Source organism: Geotrypetes seraphini, chromosome 4 (assembly GCF_902459505.1).
Source record: "Geotrypetes seraphini chromosome 4, aGeoSer1.1, whole genome shotgun sequence".
Classification (NCBI taxonomy): Eukaryota; Metazoa; Chordata; class Amphibia; order Gymnophiona; family Dermophiidae; genus Geotrypetes; species Geotrypetes seraphini.
In genome coordinates, this window is record NC_047087.1 from 289754336 (window position 1) to 289776564 (window position 22229).

The following is a 22229-nucleotide window of genomic DNA, read 5'->3' on the forward strand; positions in this document are numbered from 1 at the left end:
TATGTGCGCTGCTGAGAGCACCTAAAGATGACGTTCTGCCCAGTTGAAAAACAAGCAGGTTCTAGACACAGTTGGGCACTCTTGGTGCCTCCCTGGCAATTGATATAGGCCATCGCCGTAGCATTTTCTGAGAAAACTTAGATTGCCTGGCCTTTCAGAGTCTTCTGCAGTTTCTGTAAGGCTAGCTGAATAGCTTGAAGTTCCAGCCTGTTCACCGACCACTTTCTCTGGTTATATGGAGTATCTGTCCGAGCTTGAGTCTTTGGGTGGTACGGGCTCTATGGCCTGAATGTCCAGCAACCTTCTCACAGTGGCCTCCACTCTGTTTGCTTTATCTGGATGCCCTGCAGGGGAGTCCACAAATAAATCCATTAGAGGCCAGGCAAATTCCAGTTTGTAACCACTCTGGATGATTTCTAGAAACCAGCGGTATGAAGAAATCTGAGCCCAGGCCTGCTGGAAGTCTGAGAGATGTTCCCCTATCTTGAGAGGGCCAGCTCTTCTAGAGAGGGCCAGCTCTGGATCTGGAGTCATTGTGTCTTTTTGGAGGAAGATGCAGCACTGGAACCAGAGGCCTGGTTGTGTCTGGATCTGGAAAACCTGTCTGTAACCCTGGAAGAATTTCTGGGACATGACTCCTGAATACTGCTGAGACCACCTGAAGCGATGAAAATTTGAGCGCCCTAAGCCTCTAGAGGTTCTGGGTCTGTTATCAAACAAAGATTTCAGATGACGATCTACCACACTGGTCATAAGATCATCCAGACCTTTCCCAAATAACATTTACCCTTTGAAAGGAAGTCTTCTGAGGGAGCTTTGGACGTGGAATCACCAGCCCATTGCCTGATCCAGAGCATTCTGCAGGCTGAGACTGAATAAGCCGAAGCCTTGTTCATGACCCTAATGATGTCATAATAGAGCATTAGCCACAAAATCCACGCCTAACAGGAGCTGGGACATGGGTTCGTCGCTTTCGCACGCAAGAGTTTGTAACCTGGTAATGCAGGCATGAATCGCAAAGGATGCTGCAGTGGCAAATTTGATTCCCAAAGCCAAAGCCTCAAAGAGCCTTTTGAAACCCACATCCACTCTGTTATCCTGCATATCCTTTAACACCACTTTACCCTAGCTTGGAAAGGAGGTGTGCTTATTAACCTGCACTACCAAGGAATCCACCTTGGGCTGAGTGAACATCTGGTGATACTCCTGTGCCATAGGGTATAGCTGAGCCTTAGTCCTTGCCATTTTAAGGGACCCCTCTAGAGCATTCCAGTGCTCCATGACCAAAATGTTAAAGTCATGATGCCAGGGGAATGTAGAAAACAGAGCTATCATTCCACTCATGACAGAGGAAGAAGGAGAATGGACCAACTCCTGAAGCGAATCACTAATAAGGTCTAAGAGAGCCGAGGGTTTAAATAAGCACAGAACTGTGTCCAAGGCTCCAAAGTGCCTAACTATGATTCTGTATCCAACAGGGAGAGTGCGTTCTAAGACAACAATGGAATAGTAAGAGATCCATTATTGTCTGAATCTCCCTCTGAAAGGTCTCCTAGATTCTGGCTAGATGCAGTCAGCAAGGCAGATATACCCTGGGAGCCTCTGTCCCCTTGTGTAGTGTCCGAAGCACTGCCAGACTTCTCGTTGGAAGGAAGGCTCTCCTGAAAGACTGTCCACATCAAATTAAAAAATTCTGGGGAAAAAGCTGTACTAGGCAGTGCTGAATCTCCAGTAAATGACTCCACCTTGTGTATCTTGCGCTCCACAGCATCTGCAACCCTCCGTGCAGGACTGCTATTCTGGGGACCAGAAAGAAAAATGACCAGAACCAATGGGTTTCCTGCTCACTCCTTGACCCTAGAGCGCAAAGGGGAAGTTATGCCAGATGCTCCTGCCTCCTTCATGCACTGTGCAGCACATGGCACAATGACAGTCTTTGGGCGTGCAACTTGAACAATCCTTATATGAATTAGGGACAAAGGAGCCTGAGGACTTCATCCCTGCCAGTTTTGAGACAAAATGAGGTGTTTTGAAGCTTATGGAGAACTTTGAAAAAAGATCAGAAAAAAATCCTAGATGGTCATGGTAGTGTTTTGGCACCACAAAACACTTAAAAACCAGTGATTAGGATTTTAGAGGTGAGAACACATGGGAACATGTAGAAACTTTGAAAATTCACAATTACAGACACCCCCTCCCCCAATTCTCCTCATAGACTGTAACAGCCTTACTCACTGAGACCTGTGCTAGCAAAGTGCTGCTGCCTGTCTCAGCTCTAAAGGTAGCTGGACCAAGAAGAATAAATCACTGCCTCAAAGAAAACATTCTTCCAGCATTGAATCTTCGGGCTGCCAGTCTGACCAGCGTCTGAGCCTCTACCCCTGCGGACAAGCAAAAAACAAAGGGGAAGGCAAAACGCAGCCGGCACCCTGCAAGACACTACTGAGTCTCTTACAGATGCCTGCGCTTGAACCCCTGCAAGCAGTAGGTGAGCAAGCTACAAAGAGACAGCCTCAAGCTCCAAAAATGCTTCTGCAGGCTGGCTAACAGGTACCACAAGGGATTGGCCTGTCAGCTGCAATCTGCTTCTTCTCCACGCAGGCAGAGCTGAACTCTTGAACAGAAGAGTTCTTAGTACCGAAAATTGAAGAAAACACCCTGATTACACACACACACACACACACACACAAAAAAAAAAAAAAACCCCCGATTAAAATAAAGAAATAAGCAGAGCAGAACAGAAGCACTCCTTCAGGTTTGTGTGCAGAAGAAAAAGCTGTAAGGGCAGCAGAGTCCTCTGTGAAGTAGGAGGGATTTAGAAAAAAAATCCAAAGTGGATTCCTTCTGCAAGGCTCACGGCTACAGGGAAATTACCTGCTTGGACATACTTATTGAACTACAATACATCATAATGATAACCCATATTGATAATGTCACCCTAAATGTTTTAAGACGTGCTAATGAATGCACTTCCCTAATATATCTATGACTTTCTCATAACTTGGAAGTGGACTTATGATTGGGGGTCATTTTATTAAGCCACATTAGAATATAGGCACAGTGTATTTTAACGTGGGATTTTTGTACACCCTAAACCCACTTCTAACATAAAAGTATTGTAGCCATTTTTCAAAAAATTTTTGGGTGGTGAACTTCTGTGTACATTAGCAAGTGTTACCTGAAAAAAGTGAACCTCTTGTTTAGAAGGTGCTAAGTGCTCCCACATTAATTCTGTATTAACCAATTAGCACACACTAATGCAAACACGCTAGTTGGTTAACAGTTCCACACCTATTCTCTGCTTATGACATGCCCCCAGCAAAAATATTAGTTAAAAATAGCTAATATGCGAGTTAACACTTGCTGGCGGATAAACTACAGGACTGCAAAACACTGACAGGGAGATTATTGCACATTAGACCTACTTTTCCAGAGAAGTTAATTAGGTCTTCTTACTGAATAGGCTCTGTTGCTTTCATCAGTTTATTAATTGTTACTATGGATGCAGCTAAACAATCTAGATATCCACACAAATGCATGGTCTTTAATATAAGCAGTACCTGTAAGACAGTGGTCTCAAACTCTTTGCAGAGCCACATTTTGGATTTGGAGGTACTTGGAGGGCCTCAGAAAAAAAATAGTTAATGTCTTATTAAAGAAATGACAATTTTGCATGAGCTAAAACTCTTCATAGTTTATAAATCTTTCCTTTTGGCTAAGTCTTAATAATAATATTGTCATTTATAGCTAAAGAGACATATGATCAAGAAACTGTTTTATTGTGATTATGATAAACATATTGAGGGCCTCAAAATAGTACCTGGCGGGCCGCATGTGGCCCCTGGGCCGCCAGTTTGAGACCACTGCTGTAAGACCTTGACACAACAGTTCTATCCTGGGGGTAATTTGAAAATAGTATAAACTTTTTAATGTCTGCAAATGTGTGTTAAGGAATACTTATTTAGAAACTCTGGGTCTAAAATTTATCATCATAATGCAAATTCAAAGTATCATGGAATTACAGTAAAGTGGTACATGCTAGTGCTTTCAAATAAATTTAAATAGCAACGTATGAGAAGAATGTTAAAATGATCATGTTGATTGGAGTTTCAATTTTATATCACAGGGTCCAATAAACAGATTGATTTCTTATTAGAGCCCGCCAGGACAGAAAGGGAAAAATGCTTGAGTACCTGAATAAATTCATGTAAACCGTTCTGAGCTCCCTGGGGAATAAATAAAACAGATGTCAAGGCTAGCTAATTAAGGTTCTGTACTCTCTTTAAAAGTAATACAAAGTAGTTTGCTTTTCTTAAGATTCAAGAAACAATCTCTGGTTATCTTATGACCCCTACAAGTTTGTCCTACTGTTATATTATATAGAATGGACAGTTTCCTGCTGGAAAAGGGGATAGAAGGAGGGTATAAATAGAGGATTACTGCACAGGTCCTGGACCTGCTGGGCCGCCGCGTGAGCAGACTGCTGGGCACGATGGACCTCAGGTCTGACCCGGCAGAGGCATTGCTTATGTTCTTACTTGATATGAAAACGCAACCCTGGCATCTAAAAATGAGATACATTCCTTGGGATACATAATACAAGAGAAAAAAAACCCCTCTTGTAAACCAGCTTAAAAGATTTGCTTTGGAGATGCTGGATGGATCCATGTTGTATCTAACAGTTGGAATAATTGTGCCCCATTCATTAGAACAGACAAGGAGCCTACATTTTTAAGGATGCTACACAGAAGAGGCACAAGTCTGCAATTTCTGCTTCAGCTCTGTTATATTTTCAGTTCAGAGGAAAGAACGGGTGCTTTCTTTCTAATGTTTCAGCTACATAAAACAAATCCTAATAAAACAGTAAGACCCATCTTGAGAAGGGAGGTGTACACTATTTTTCCAGTTCACAGAATTAAAAATATTTTTTCTTGACAATGACCACAGACTGTCAAGTTTCCAGAGTCAAAACCCTGAAAAAGACATATTAGAAAGACTTTCTTCAAGGACAGATCCATTTTCTCCCACTATTTGTCAACACGTCTAATAAGGGAACTACTGTAGTTGTGTACTAAAAAATGCACACATGCAACAAGGGGCTGAGGGGGTGATTTAAATGACTGTGCTACACTAAAATCAGAATAACAGCATTCAGCCATGCTCGGAATTTCATGTACATTATCGAGCAGTTATTATATGAGATAGGAGGACAGATCTTTGTGCAAAGAGGTGTAAACACACTAGATGGCCAAGGACTACTTTCAAAGTCTTCTCAGCAAGCAAGGAAACAATTACAGAAGTCAAGTTTCTCTTTTCTCTCAGTTCAGATAAACACTGACAATATTTCAAATCTTTACATTGCTATGAATAAAAATAAGAATTTGATTAGCCGTTTCTCTTTAAATCTTCCAAATATCTTTTCAAATGAAAACCTCTTGAATTTTTGATGGGTTAACTCTCTTCTTCCTATGATTTCTTTATTCAAAATGACTGGAAGAGATTGTATGTATTTATTTTTCTCTATGCACTTATTTCCCCAAATAAATTAAACTTAATAGAAAACCCCAAACAGCTCGACCATATATAACAAAAGCAGTTACTCGCTTTTTTGAAGTTCTTTTTCATTCATGGTCACAAATTAGTGGCACAGTAAAAAAGAAAAAATCTAGACAATAGCCACAGGTTGGGAAAAGAAGCTTAAATAGCAGTGCTCTTATAGAATGAACTGACGCAAATGTTGTCATGGCTAGCAAACTGCAAGTTGGATATTAAAAAGCTTGCCTATAACGTTAACAACTACTTCAGCTCATTATTTACAAGTTGAATTTGTCATGCTGTAACCTAACGATGGTTACGATTCGAGATCCTGTATATCTTCTGGGAACCAATATTACCTCACCTTTTTTGTTTGCATTAGCTAGAGAGGGTGAAAGGATATGTATGGAAAAGTAGCAGTCAAGTGTTTTGGTTTTTTTTTTTGCTAACTTTCCTTCTTTTTAGACTAGATACGGGCAACGTTAAGGAATACGAACAAAAACTAACATGAATAAAGTACTCATAAAAATGTGTGTGGTTCTCTCTCTTCATCCTCTGGCTAGAAATTGCATATTATAAGATTCCAAATACTATTCCAAGGTGGAAAAAGTTTAAATTCGTATGACATATGCATCATCTACGTATCTCTAGTGTTTATGTTTGGAGAGACAGTGCTATGTCCATTGTTGGTGATCAGTTTAACAATGTAGACTCTATTTTAATGGTCCCCGGAGGACAAGAAAATCAATGCCACTGAACTTGATAGAGATGGGCAGAGAAGAATTGTATAAAGTTAAAAATAAATTAGGAAGAATACCATTAACATCCCATGTTACCCAGTAGTTCAATACAGAAACACATATTTTCTTCATAATAGCCAAAGGCAGTAGGCTTGTATTTCCAAACATTGCCTCTATCCATAATAATAATTTTACATTCTAAACACTACCAGAAGGGTCCAACCATCATTCATCTTGAAGAAGTCCAACATTTAAGTGATTTCTCTCCACAGTTCAACTGAAATCCTGGTAATTCATTTCAATATACTTATAGATCATCTGTGACCGGAACCAAAGGAGAATTTTTGCCTTGTATCACTTTTTATAGTCCATTAAAAGACATCTTCTGATAGCAGCAGTTCAGGAGTCAGATGAGCTGACTAGACCCTGTATAAGTCTCTTCACCTGCCAAAAGGTCAGAATGCACATCATTTCATCAATTACTGGTTTGTAAATACTTCTTCCTGGCACTGGCAAATAATTTAAATACCATAGTTTTAATAAGTCCTGCAAGAAAAGAAGAGAGAAAATATTGTACCGGGTTTCCAGACAACACATACTCTTGCCACCTTTTGCACTTATTTTCATTCACACCAACTAAAGGAAGAATAAATAATGCTAATTAATGAGTGGTAGAATTCCCTTCTTCACTGCATCCAAGTATAACATTTCTAACAAAGCCAGGTAACTCACTTTTAGAGTGTTTATTTTTGAAGTTGAATGCATATTCTTCCATACAATATTTAGTGAAATCAGTGAAGATGTGGAGATATTCCACTTGTTCAACACATTCTTAACTGTGACACTGAATCCCCGAGAATGCAACACCTGCTGAAGTGCCCACTGCTTGAAGACATTCCTCATGAAGAAAGGATTTTGCAGAACTCAGTGAATGAGATCAATAAGCGTGACAATATGGTCAAATGTAGTGTACAGACACAAGAGGAGGAAGACTCAACAGGAGTGCATATACATCCTGTGCTGTTTACCTGTGCAATTGAGAGGTATGGTGCGGCAATATTTATCTAGAGATATAAGTGTATGTTCTGGAAGGTGAACGGTTTGAATCTGCCTGTGCACTTGGATCATTAAGGAAATCCCAGATGAGGATTGTATCGTCATGTGAACTGCTGACTATTTGGAACTCATCGAATTGCAGGCGGAAGACTCTGCCAGAGTGCTCCTGAAAAAAAAAAAAAGGAAACAAGTACCGTTTGTATTGATTTATTATGCATGATAAGTCCATAAAAACACCATTTATTATATTAGATATAATGTCAGCCCTCAGTTTCCGGTGACAGAACTGGGATAAATTATATTTAAGACATACTGAGAGGCATTTTTGATAGCACGTCTAAGTCTGACTTTGGACATTTCCCACTAGACATCCAAAACTGGACTTCCAGAAGTGTCTATTTTCGAAAATGCTGGATGTCTAATAAAAAAAAAAAAAAAAATCATGTAGTTGGACGCCTTGTCCACCAGGACGTCTAACTTTATACCCCATTTTTGACCACAATACTGTCTAAGTTGAAAACATCCAAATGAAGCCCATTTGGATGTAGGAGGGGCCAGTCTTCTAGAGAACTAGGCACATAATGGCGAAATAAAAGTCACTAATTTAATGTAATGTAATGTAACATAGACATACCAACAGAACATTGGGCCACACTAGAAAGCACTGGTATGAACTTCACATAAACAGTGTCAGAAGTACATCTCATCATTACCCCTTCTAATGTATGGTGAGCCCTGCAAAACTCCCCTGAAATCTAATATACCCACCTGTCCACCACCCCAATAGCCCTTATGGCTGTAGGTGGCACATATACAGTAGTATTGTAAGGTTTTGATGGGCTCACACTGTCCACCATAAATGTAATAATTTAGAGTGGATTATGGGCCACCCACCTGACTACTCAATGCACTTATGTGATACTTTACTAGGCTTTCCCATGCCAAGTGCTGCTGTTCTAGAGCTAGGTATGTATTGTCTTATTCAAAGTTTTTTTGGGGTGGGAGGAGGTCAATGGACACTGGGGGTGGGGGTCATTACTTAATTCCTCCAGTACTCATCTGGTCAGTTTGGGTACCCCTTTGGCACTTAGATGCTTCTCAAACAGGTCCAGGTGAAAAAATTTAAAGTTCCATCCAAGACAGCGAGGGAAAGGTTTGATAATAGCTTCAGGACATCTGAGTCTAAGCCCACCCAAATCCCACCTATTCCCCGCCTCCCAAAACACTCATTTCTACTCTGGATGCACAGTAGGTTAGAAGTCCTCCTAGACGTCCAGAAAGCCAGCTTTGAGAATGCCCACTTGGATATTTTGTCTAGTAAGACATCCAAGGGCTGGTTTATGCTGTCTTTTGGACCTCAATCTTTTTCAAAAATGGGCCCCACTGTCTGCCTTTTCACTCCTAGAATGTTGTACAGGGTACAGAGTAAACAAAAAATTACTTATTTATTACAATAAAATAACTTAAATTCAAATACATCAAAACAGCACTTAACACACCAAACCAGTTCTACTTCTCCCCATCATATTTCTATGTCTATAAAGAGCGATTTTTTAAATGCCTTTTGGAATTGTGAAAAGACTTTCACCTCTTCAGTTTTTATTGACTTATTTTCATTATCTTTTGTTTAAATTGAAAATGCTTTCCTTTCTCCTTTATATTTTATTTTTAAAATGTTCATTTATCTTGGATTCTCTTTTTCTTATGTCTCATCTACTGTATTTCTCTTTCCTTCTTCCTTCCTCTTTCATACTTCTCCTTCTTAGGCACTCTCCTCCCTTCTTCTCATCTTTACCCCATGCAATCTCCACATACTTGCTTCCTTCTTGTCCTCCTTCCTTCAACTACCAGAATCCTTCCTCTATCTCCTGTTTCTCCTATGGTTCTTCCTCTATGCTGCTTCCTTTAGAATCATTAATGACTCCTGCCCTGTTCCCTGCACCTTTTTTTATTTAAGCGGGACTGGAGGCGGAAATGGCTATGATGGTCATTGACCAAAGAGACATCAGCCCTACATATGTCTGATAGCAGCACAGGATATGGCAGTGGCTTAGCAGAGGATACCCAAGCACGAGTAGACTAGCTGATTCATGTCCCATGATTCTATAGCAGGGGTAGGGAACTCCGGTCTTCGAGAGCCATATTCCAGTTGGGTTTTCAGGATTTCCCCAATTAATATGCATTGAAAGCAGTGCATGCAAATAGATCTCATGCATATTCATTGAGGAAATCCTGAAAACCCAACTTGAATACTGCTCTCGAGGACCGGAATTTCCTACCCCTGTTCTATAGCAAGGGCCAGATTCCACACAATTCTGGAATAATGGGGATAACTGGGATTGAAACAAATATATCCTGTGTAGTGTATTCAAGAAATAATTTACCATGATATAAATTACCATGATCTTAGAAACATGATGGCAGATAAAGGCCAAATGGCCCATCTAGTCTGCCCATTCACAATAACCATTATCTCTTTCTCTCTCCGAGAGATCCCATGTGCCTATACCCTCTTGAATTCACACAGTCTTTGTTTCCACTACCTTTTCTGGGAGACTGTTTCACACATCTACCACCCTTTCCATAAAAAAGTATTTCCTCAGATTACTCCGGAGCCTATCACCTCTTAACTTCATCCTATGCCCTCTCATTGTAGAGTTTCCTTTCAAATGAAAGAGACTCGACTCATGCACATTTATATTACATAGGTATTTAAACGACTCTATCCTATCTCCCCTCTCCCACCTTTCCTCCAAAGTATACAGATTGAGATCTCTAAGTCTGTCCCCAAATGCCTTATCACAATGACCACACACCATTTTAGTAGCCTTCCTCTGGATCGACTCCATCCTTTTTATATCATTTTGAAGGTGCGGCCTTCAGAATTGTACACAATATTTTAAATGAGGTCTCACCAGAGTCTTATTCAGAGGCATCAATACCTCCTTTTCCCTACTAGCCATACCTCTACCTATGCAACCTAGCATCCTTCTAGCTTTCACCGTCACCTTTTCAACCTGTTTGGCCACCTTAAGATCATCACATACAATCACACCCAAGTCCTGCTCTTCCGTCGTGCACATAAGTTCTTCCATTATTCAATTCGGGAGAGCCATTTGAAAAAAATGTGCTTTTAGATGTCTCTTAAAATTTTGAAATGACTTTTCCTTCCTTAACTCTACTGGTAAATTGTTCCACAATATTGGAACTAAGTAGAAAAATGCACCATTTCTGGTCGAGGCAAGGTGAACCTTTGAGATATGGGGAACAGCTACTCTATTGTCATTTAAAGATCTCAACGAGCGACTAGGTGTGTAAAATAACACTAGATTAGAGAGATATAATGATTGTAACGCAAATAATGCCCTATGTGCCAGCATTAGGAATTTAAATTTAATTCTAAATTCCATTGGTAACCAATGGAATTTCAAATATAATGGAGTTGCATGATCATAGATGTGTGTGTGACCTAACAGCTGAATTGCCGCATTTTGTACTGTTTGTAAACATTTCAGTTGCCCAACTGTTATTCCTGCATATACCAAGTTGCCATAATCCAATTTAGATAGAACAAAAGCATGGATTAAAGTATGTAACTATTTCTCATCTAGGAAATCTCAAATAGCTCTAAGTTGTCTTAATGCCCCAAATCCTTTCGCAACTGTAGATGAAACCTGCTTCTCAAAATTCAGATGACAGTCAATTATAATTCCCAAATACTTAAAACTATCTACTATCTCTATATGCTGATGGTGTAGTGAAAGATCTAGTTGTGGTGTTAACTTGTCACCGGATATACAACATGCTACTGTTTTTGGCATATTCAATACTAGTCCATGTTCCCCCAACCATTCTTCTATCCTATCCAAACCATCCAAAAGAGGGCTCAGATCCAATGTTGAAGGGGATAAATCATGACAATCTGAAATGAAAGTGTCTTAAAAAACATCATGCCCAAGAATTAACTTTACACAAGAAAGACATATGCTTGAAACAGTGCAAGCAGCTTTTGACCAAGTACCCAGAGCACAGCACCAGCTTCATCTGGTTTACAGATGAAAATATATTTACATTTGTTCTGCCGATTAGCACACAGAATATTCTTGCCTGTACGTACCTTCAACAACACCGAAGTGTGAAGTTAATGCCAAACGCCTATTACGAATCTGCCCAACCTTCAGCCAATCAGTCATGGTCTCAATCGCAATTTCAAAACTTGGATTCACAGATCTGTTTTTCATTAATCCTGGGGTTAAAATCAAAGCTGCATACTACCAGGATGTCTTCTTGATGCAGAAGCTGTTGCCAGCGATCTGTCGCATGTCAGGAGACTACTTTATCTTCCAGCGGGACAATGCCACAATACATTGAACAAAGGACACCATAGAGCTACTACATCGGGAAATCCCAGACTTCATCGATCCAGACCTCTGGCCTTTGAATTCACCATACCTAAGCCCAGTTGACTACTGGATCTGGGGGCTGATAAAGGAATGCATCTTCTAGACAGCGATATCCGACATCAGAGACCTTAAATAGCGTCTCATCTGTTTCAGCTGAGCTGAAGCAGAGTGTCATTTACAAGACCACAGATCAGTGGCAGCCAAGGCTGAGGGCAAGCCTTCGTGTAAATTTAAATATTACCTTTTTTTAAATATTGAAATCTTTTTTAAGTAGTAACAGCCACAATACAATTATCCAGGAACAAATAAATCAACTACAACAGAGTTAAACAGAGCAACCTCCCCTCTCCCCCACCATCCATGTTACACCCATCCTCCCCTATAATCAAAAAGGAGGCAATTATTAAAACAATCAAATTTGTTCATTAACAAACTGCACCCTCAAGCAGACAATTACTGCAAATAGGGATCCCATGTATTCAAAAATAGTAATTTCCTTTTCCTGGTCCCCCTATAGCATCAAGAGCTTCTCAGATGACCAACTGGTATAGCTGGTTATGCCTGTACCAATAAGCTGGAGTGTCAGCCACCGTCCAACTTTGCAAGATACATTTGTGAGCAAGTAAACACATTTTATGACACATCAAATGATGTCCTCTATTTATCCTACCATATGCTGTAGGTGCATCTAATACCAGTTGAAACACTGAGCCTATGATGGGCCTGCCCAAAATGACATTCATATAAGAACATAACAACATAAGAATTGCCGCTGCTGGATCAGACCGGTGGTCCATCGTGCCCAGTCCATTCACACGGTGGCCCTCTGGTCGAAGACCAGCGCCCTAACTGAGACTAGCCCAACCTGCGTACGTTCTGGTTCAGCAGAAACTTGTCTAACCATACGCTGTCAGAACCTCTGAATTGTAGGGCAGGACCAGAACGCATGGCCAAAAGAGTGCTCCTGCTGTCCACATTTAAGACAGGGCTCCCGCTGTAGAAACATTACTTTTTGACTTTACATTTTTCTGTAAGATATGCCGTAAAACTTTTTGATGTGCTTTTATTCAGTTCACTATTCATTTTCACAAGATGGTGTTGTGGTGCAATGGGAAATATTTGCAACATTTTACATCAACTTCATTCAGGACATGACACACTAAATTTCATAAGAACTGGCTGAGTTCTATGGAAGATACAACAAAAAAAACATTTTAATGTGGGTTCTTTTTCCGGTTCTGTGTATATTGTTAACTATGCTGGATTTCCAAATTAGATGGCAGGATACTTCCACAGTGAAATCACATTATACAGGTTACTGAAGGGGTAAAGCACTTATTCTGGAGACTTATAATCAGGGGTAAGACAGACAGATGGTTTGTAGTTTGATCCAGAACACACATGAAGTTTCTGAAGTTGTATAAAGCAAAATTGCTCATTTGCAATATGAGTTCTTTAAGCGCAGTAGGGTACTAATCACACCTGGGTGATGTCTTTAGATGAATCTCAGATGAAGAAAAGACTACAAAGCTTCTCTAGCTTTTATAAATACTCTATTGAACATATGCTTGACGTCTCATGTCATCATGGTTGCTAAAGAGTCTCAACTTAGACTTCCTTAAACAGAAAAAAAGTGAAATATAGAACAATGCTAACAGATAAGCAATTTGTTTTTGTTATAAATGGCCATTTGCAAATATAAATGAGGTGCCCTAGAAATTATAAGAATGGGTCCAAGAGGGATGGAATTGGATTCTAAATCTCAAAGAGACCTTGTAAGACAGACTGCCCAAACATACTGCCATGTCAGGAGTCTTAGTCCAAAAAGTAATGAGCTGTAAATGTGTGAATTAAACTTTATATTGCAGCCCTGTGGAAACAGCCCTGACCCTCTGGAAGCTGCCATAGCTCTTAACTTTATCAGCCTGTAAAGCCAATTACATTGTGTGTGCTTGACTTCAGCAATGCCAGGTCTGTGGTTGTAAAAGAAACAAAAAGCTTTACAGTAAAGGCCCCCAAGGGGGAAATTCTGTAAATGGTATCTAAAAAGATAGGCACCTTTTACAGAATTGCGCCTAACTTAAAACTCAGGCCTGCATTATAGGCACCTAAGACCTTTAAAGAACTGCATCCCTAAACAAGCCTACTTTGGCATTAAGGGCCGCCAGGCGCCATGCAATAGGCACCTGTCTTTTGTAGATTGGCACCTATCGCACAAATGTTTAGTTTTTAATTATGAGTTTGTTGTTCCTGATCTCCAATCCAAACTAATTAAGAGTTTGCTAAAGCTCATAATTGAAGACAATTTAATAATTAAGTTAGGCGCCTAACTATAGGTGCCTCTTACGAAGGGCTGCTGAAAAGTTCTCAGTCTAATCAAGAAAGTTGGGGCAGTCTCCATTGATTTTTGCTGGACTAAATGTATATGATGGAGACTGCCCCAACTTTGTTGGTTGGGCTGAGAACTTTTCAGCGGCCCCTCATATAGAATTTGCCTCAGGATACTATCTTGGCCCATTAAGAGGGCTATCAATCATAGTCTCCCCAGTTTCTACTGAGTTTTAAGAAAGATCCTCCTAGTAGGGAAACTGAAGGATACACATACCAAAGACATCGGCTTTGTGAGCCACTCCCACGTTTTGTTTTGAGGAGACACAAATAGATCTTCTATGCAGGTTTCCTACTTGTCAAATACTCAATTTGCTACTTTCCTGTCCAGGGAGTTTTAGAAATGATTGGTCTACCAGGATGTTTTCTTATCCTGGTACATATATCACTCTTAAGGTCATTCTTTAAGAGATAGCACAATGTCATTTTTTTTTTTTCTTTCTTTATTTATTGCTTTTAAATTTTTTCCAAGAAACCTCTTGTACAAAATATTGAAAATAAGACAGATAAAATGTTTTAAGCAAGACAAAATCTCAATTAGGCAATACCTTCCTTAATCAATACTATTAAACCCATAATATGGATCCATAAATTCCAGTGAAATTTAAATCAAAGAAAAACAAAACATCTGGCTGAGGTAGTAGGAGTCTTCCTAACTACTTTACTATATTGCTGCTATTTCATTTACCTCTTCCAGGCGTTTCGTAGAGAGGAACCCTGTTAATTGAGAAGGGTCAAAGAATACGTATGTGTTGGATCTATATTTAACAATACATTTACAGGGATATCGTAATAGAAAAAGACCTCCCATCATTGTTACCCCTGGTTTAAGGAGCAAGAATTGTCGTCTACGTTTTTGGGTATCTTTAGTCACGTCCGGGAACATCTGTATCTTTAGTCCCAAAAATTCTTTATGTCTATTTTTGAAGAATATCTTTAATAACCAATCTCTGTCAGGCAATAAAGCCACTGTTAGTATTAACGTAGCAGGTTTTACTATGTCCTTCAATGATGTTTCCAGTATTACAGTAGCATCCATTTTGTAAATCCTGTTTTGAAAGAGGACGGTCTTGTTCTTTCGCTGGTAAACAATGTCATGTTTTAACAATGTCCTGACACAAGAGCAATGAGCCCATTCCTCTCTGAATATTCATCATTGTCTGTTTGAAATAAGGATAATTAGGATAATTTTGTTACCAATTGATTTTTAAAGCATTTGTGTTCAAAAGTACCCTCGGTAGGGTGAGTTGCTCTGTTTGTGAAGATGCTTACTCTTGAAGAAAAAAGCAAATGCGTACAGGCTAGGGTTAAGAAAAATGAAAAATTCAAGGAACACAAAGAAGCCACATTAAAAGTAACATATTAATCATGACTAAAACAGCAATGTTTTAAACATATATACATATAGAGAGCCTAGGGTCCTGTTAAGAGGTGCTGGAGACACTACTAAAATTGTTACTCTTTTACTTAGCTATGAGAGGATATTCACATTTTCTTACAGAGAGGAAAAGGATATAAGGGAGAATAAGAGACTCTGGTCCAGATGCACAAAAAGTTTCCTTGCAAAAGTAAAACTGGTTTGGGGAGTCCAGCCAGCTCTGATCGTCAGGCAGGGAGAGCAGCAAAAAAGTTTGAAAGGAGGGATAGGGAGGAGCTGTTGCTTTTCTGAGCAGGTGCTGGGCACAGATTCTCCCCCTTTTACTGGCGCTGCTCCAAACGAAGAGTGTACATGTAATTTATATGCTATTCGTGCTGAGCATCAGTCATTGGGAAAAAAAATATAGCTCCTACCACAGAAATTTTTACCATGGTGTTGGAGTGTAGGGCATCTGGGCTTCTGTAAATACTATTTGCTTACTCCCAGTCACTTACCAAAAAAGCAGTAAGTAAACTTGTTGGTTCAGAACAGCAGTACCACAGTAATTTGACTTACTGGTTATGTGAAGAGTGCAGCATGTGTGGACTATCTGCTGATGGCTTCCTGGCATTTGTCGTCTTGGCTCTGGTTCCAAACCAATTACTGTAATTATATGAACCGTATCCCCATACAGTCTGCAATCATCTATGTGACCACCCTTACATATATATTTAATGGATTTCTTTATTGGGAGTAACTGATAAAAGAATGGTACTCCCGCCATCACTGCATTCATCATAAAAGCTTTCAACACTGCATTCATCATAAAAGCTTTCTACTATGAGTCTAAATGGGCAAGAAATGACAAAGACTTATCAGCTTTAATGGATGCTATAAAGGGAACAAAATATGTTATCATCTAAAAGTTTAGGAGAAACTGGCATATCATTACTTATTTCTGTCACAGTTATGGTGACTTGACATCTTTGCAGTATAAAAAAAAGACAAGGTTACAGAACTCTTGCTAGGAACACTAATGTGTTTTACATGTAGAACCCAGAAAATTCTGACTCTGCAGTGTCAAGAGTTAATGATGCTCCCGCTGACAACATTGTAAAGCTGTGCTATATTTATTTTTCCACTCAAAAACTGCTGTCAATTCACGTAGCTGCTTTGCCAACTGCAAAATGGAAGTACACTGGCCTGCAGTGAACATTTACTATCTGTGAACTTTCTCCTACTGCTTGCAAATTGAAGACAAACAGCAGGAGGTTACTTATCTCTAGTGCTGAGCAAGGTTTAATTTTGGACAACAATGGTAACAGAGCAGCGTGGCAAGCTGATATTTGATGTCCTGTAGTTACAGCCATAAAACAGACCCACAAGCGATGTTCACAGTAACTGTGTAGTAGGATTTTATTTAACTTGTATTCTATATATTCATCTTGTGCATGACTTTAATTCTCTTCCTGCATAGTCTTTTGCTTTCAAACAAATTTAGTTAATGTCACCTTTGAATACTCCATAAATGAACTCATGCAGATGAAATTGTATTATTAAAATTTGTCTACATGTTACAAGAAAACTGTGCCAAAGCTATGTCAAAAGTCAAGACTAAAATGCTTGACATATTTTAGAAATTCTCTAAGTAGACAAGCTAATATGAATGTATGTGGGACCACAGAAAGCTAGGAAAGAAAACACGGGGGAAAAAGCAAAAGGGGTGGGGGAGAGGACCTGAGGTAGTGATACTGGTGGAAGAAAGGGCATGGCATGATATGGACTAACATTTGTAAGGAGGTCCTGGCCATGAGCATCATGGAGCACTGAATCTCTTGCGCACGTTATTTGCAATTGCAATCCAGAGGCAGGAAAGATTTAACCTAATATGTGTCCAAAAAGATCCCATGAATGTAATCTCATTTCTAGATTGTGTTCACTTCTTCAACTTGAGGATAAAACTCTAGGCCCTGAAGGAAACATATTGTTTTGTTTCTGATGGAGCGCACCAGACCAGATCTCAAAAAGAAGCTGCCAGAATCCAGTTGGTACAGGCATGGAAAGACTAAATGCCCTTGTCTGTTGGTATAGGTAAGAAGCAACACTACCATGAAACATTTGGTAAAACCTCTGGAGACCAATGAGAAGCTGAAAGGAAAACTTGGTAATGGTCTGAATGCAGAAAGAACTAAAGTTATTTTCTACATATAGGTTAAACAGATGCGGGTACAAAAGTAGGAAAAGATGGAGGGAGAAGTTTGCATTTTGAATTTTCTTTGCAAAGGAACACATTGAGGTTCCTGAGGTCTAAAATTATTTATTTACATTTGATATACTGCCTATCAATCATTTTCAGGAAATAATAAGCACTGTATTTGGAATAGAAGCCCTGATTCTTTTCCTGAGCTGGAAAAAAAATTGTTCTATTTGACTGGAGGTGGTGTGTGATTGCTTTCAGCAGCAGATGGATATGAGCTTGTGGCATCTGAGCAGGGCAGGATTAATTTGACGAGGGCCCCTAGGCACACAAGTACACTGGGGCTTCTGCCCTGCCCCAACCCACCATGCACCCAGGCGGAAACAGGAAGCTGTGTCAGAGGGAAGCCCTCAGAGTTCAGGCTCAGGTAGAGACTTTACAATCCCAGGTGACCGTGCTTACAGACAGGCTGGAGGAACAGGAGAACCGCCAGCACCGCAACAACCTGGGAGTTATCAGCCTCCCAGAGCTGCAGACTGAGGGGGAGTTGTATCAGTTTTCCACACCTGGCTTCCTTAATGCTTGGGCCTAGAGGTCACCAGTGCAGCATTTGTGTGCGAGAGGGAACACCGGCTTGGACTGATATCGGGGCTTGCCATGAAACTCAGAACAACGATATCCAGATACGTCAATTGGCACGAAAAAGAACTTATTTTGAAAGCTTACAGAAAAACTGACAGTCTGATCTATGAAGGCAAGTGTCTACTTTTGTTCAATGACTACTTGGCAAGTGTCTCTACTCAACGGCAGGAAATGGTCCCCATCTGTACCTCCCTTCACCGGAAAGGCATGCGGTTCACCTTGGTCTACCCTACGAGCCTCCGGATATGGAGGGAGGGAAAGGTTCACACACTTGAAAATAAGGAGGCAACCCAACGATTTCTAGACATTAACAATGCCGATGGCCCACCTGAGGAATGTGGAGCTGGACCGGCAAACTGAGTACGGCTATGACTGATCTCTCCTGCCCGCTTTCTGGGTGTCTGGCCTGGAATGCCATGCAGTGCTACTATTCCGATTCTGGTTGACTTATCCAAACGGCATACTGGTTGGAGTTTGCCCAGTTCCTATTTCATGATTCCTCAGGGCTCCTGCGCCCTTTGGGGGCATGGGTTCTTCTCCTGCCTGTTCTTACTGGCTCCTTAGGGTGGACTACTGCCAGCAGTTTGGTGGGCTGGACGCTGAACTGGATGCCCTGGCAGGGGGTTCAGCGGTGTTTGATCCACACCCATCCGGCATTTGCTTGTGGACTTCATCTGCCTTGGCCGCCTGTCTCCAGTGCAGCATGCCTTTCAGGCAAGGGACAGTGTCATCATGGAACCTGCCTTGGTGGACCTTACCTCTGCATGTGCTTGAGGGATCGTGGGCTCCATGAACCCCTGCTTTATGCTCTATTTTCTTTTTTTCTTTTCTCTGCCCTCTTGGTTGGGAATACTTCATTTTTCTGTTCCTCTACTTTCTTCCCTGTTTGGGATAGGAGGGTTCTCCTGGGGAAGATTTCTCTGGGGTGGAAGTGTTTGGGGGGGGGCTGTTTGTATGGTATGGTTGGTGTGTATGGTGTGGGGTATGGTTGAGGTTGTGAGGTAAGGATGGGGAGGGGAATGACAGTGATGATGTGCTATCCATTTGTTTGAGGTTGCCTTATCCTGGTTCAGGTTTGGGAGAGGGAGGGGAACATATGAGTGCATGTCTCCTGTTTAGGTGGTGTATGAGTGGGAAAGGGCCTAGCTGGGGGGGCCCTTCCTTTCATCTATACATTTCTATAGGTTCTGTATTTGTCTCCACTGGTTGGTCTTTGATTATGGTTAAGCTCAATATATCCACATTGAATATAAATGGGATCCATTCTCCCATTAAACAAAAGAAAATAACTGGCTTAAGAAAGAACAGATAGATATCGCATATCTCCAGGAAACCCATCTTTCTGCTGTTGAACATACTAAATTGCACAGGGAATGGGTAGGGGAGGTCTGCTCATCTTCCTATAACACTTGCAAGAGGGAGTGGTGATACTGTTTCATAAACAACTACCTTTACACATACACAAGGTTCTGCAAGATAAAGAGGGCAGATATGTGATTGTATTAGGGGAACTTTGGGGACAGCACTGGATTTTTTGTAATCTTTACGCTCCCAATGTGTATAATCACCGTTTCTTTTCTGAGCTGCTTCCTAAGATAGCCATGTATCCTGACTTCCAACACATTGTGGGGGGAGACTTCAGTATAACAGCTGACCCCACCATGGATTACAATCCAACTAGACTTAGTCCTAGGGACCATAGAGCCAAAGGGGTTAATTTTTTTATTGGACCACTTGAATTTAGTGGATATCTGGTGGACCTTGCATCCCATGGAATGCACATACACCTTTTATTCTCATCCTGGTGCCGCCCTCTCTGTTCTCGCGGATAGATGGGGGTCACAATCACGGATGTTTCCTTATCTGATCATTCGCCAGTGGTTCTGTCTTTGCAGATCATGGAGGAATCCTCGATGCGAACTTGGAAATTTCCGAGCCACCTGTACAATGATCAGGAATTCCATCGCTACCTATCTGTCCAGTAAGAGGAAGAAGCAGAACACAATCTTCTGAGGTTATCTAGGGAGCTCCAAGCATTGTGGTGGAAGCACGTGGCCAATATGTCTGTCGAGGAGAAGGGTCGTGTGCAGGACGTGGGGCGTCAGGTGGAAGCCATACTGACACAGAGGGCCACTAAGGATATCTATTTCCAGCGGTATAAGCTCTATACCTGGGGCGGGAAGACGGGGCAGCTGCTAGCAAATTTGGTGCGCCCCTCCAGAAAACATCAGGTTATTTTGTCCATTAAAGATAAACGGGGGCTCCTACAAGAGAGAGCAGGAGATCCGGCAGCAATTTGTTAAATTCTATGAGAATCTTTATACGCAACAACCTTTATTGGAGAGTGACAGGGATGCCTTTTTCCACAGCCTTTCTTTACCTAAACTGGCAGCTGACCAACTGGCCCTTTTGAATGCCCCTATCACCACGGGAGAGATCCAGGGTGGCATTAAAGTCCTCAAACTTACGAAAGCCCAGGGCCCTGACGGATATGGACCACAGTATTATAAAATCCTGGTGGATCTGATCCCTACTATGCTAGGGGAGGCCTATAATGTGTTGAACTCAGGGAAGGGGCTTGGGCACAACAACATTGCACATGTTGTTCTCCTGCCTAATCCGGGAAAGGATATCACTCAAGTGGGTTTGTACCGTTATATTTCTCTCCTTAATCAGGATGCCAAACTTCTGGCAGTCATTTTAGCAAAATGGTTGAATGCTTTATTGCCATTGTTCATTCATGAGGACCAGATAGGGTTCGCTCTGGGCCGCTATGCTTCTATGAACCTCACCTGAGCCATGATGGCACTACATTCTCGGAAGGGGTTGGAAGGCACTTTGGCCATAGTGGGACTGGATATGGAGAAAGCATTTGATAGCATATATTCTGGGTTTTGCAGCAGTTTGGGCTGGAGGGGCGCATGAATGGATTCACAGCCTATACATTCGGCACCAAGCTAGATTGCTAATCAATGGCGGCCTTATGGACCCATTCCCCCCCCCTCCCCCCTCTGTTCGTGCTGGCTATTGAGCCCTTAGCTGTTAAAATTAGAGCTGATTCCCCACTTTCGGGGTATCTAGATAGGGGAACGGGACAGTCGTATCAATCTCGTCGCAGATGATATCTTACTTTATCTAGATAGTGTCCATGCAGATCTGGACAAGGTGCTGGACATGGTGCGTGCTTTTGGTGCCATTACGGGATTAAGAGTTAACTGCGACAAGACTGAGCTTCTGCTCCTGGGTACTACTGATCGGGAGACTTGGCATGCTAATCTTTGCATTCCCCCGGTTCATAAGGCCATGCGGTACCTTAGGATTTATTTGAGTCCTAATTTATCTCTTATGTATCAATATAACGTGCGGCGCCATACTGACCAGATCCAAGATGTTTGCACCCGGTGGAAGGAGCTACCGGTGTGACTGTGGGGCAGAGTTGCCTTGACTAAAATGGTGCTTCTACCAAAAATCCTGTATCCCCTGCAGATGCTCCCCATATGGATCTCTAACAAGAATGAGAGGCTGTTCTGCTTTGTTATTTCTGCATTTCTGTGGCATAATAAAAAAGCTAGAATCAGTTTAAAAAACTGCTGATGGACCAGTGGAGGGGAGGGTTGAACCTTCCTGACCTTCAACTTTATAATGCTGCAGCTCTCTTCTGTTTCATCCACGAAGGGTGGACAGGTCACTCCACGTATTCCCCTGAGGGGTGGCTAGATTCTTAGTGCTCTCTTCACTCATTTTTGGCCTTCTAACACATGCCATCAGCTGTGGTTCCAGGGGGATCCCCTAGGATGCATTTCTTGCAGCCCTTCCGACTGGCCTGGTGCTGGTGGAGGAGACGGCAATGAAAACCATCTGAAGCCTCTTTGCTGTTATCTTTGCGGGGTAATATCAGCTTTTCTCCTGGG

The 22229-nt window shown here is 41.3% G+C and overlaps 1 protein-coding gene across 25 annotated transcripts in view; it reads right to left on the bottom strand.

Moving 5' to 3' along the window:
• Window positions 1–3753: 3753 nt before the first annotated feature.
• Window positions 3754–22229, bottom strand: part of BTRC (beta-transducin repeat containing E3 ubiquitin protein ligase) — a 488395-nt gene continuing 469919 nt past the window's right edge. For 24 of the 25 annotated variants that reach the window (XM_033943132.1, XM_033943124.1, XM_033943120.1 and 21 more), the window contains 2 exons: window positions 7304–7497; window positions 3754–6821 (listed from right to left, as the gene is read on the bottom strand). In XM_033943132.1, coding sequence (XP_033799023.1) covers window positions 7336–7497 — 162 coding nt within the window. In that variant the 3' untranslated portion in view covers window positions 3754–6821; window positions 7304–7335. Of the gene's footprint in view, window positions 6822–7303; window positions 7498–14800; window positions 15283–22229 lie in introns of those variants that run through there. The other variant, XM_033943119.1, reaches the window with a different exon arrangement.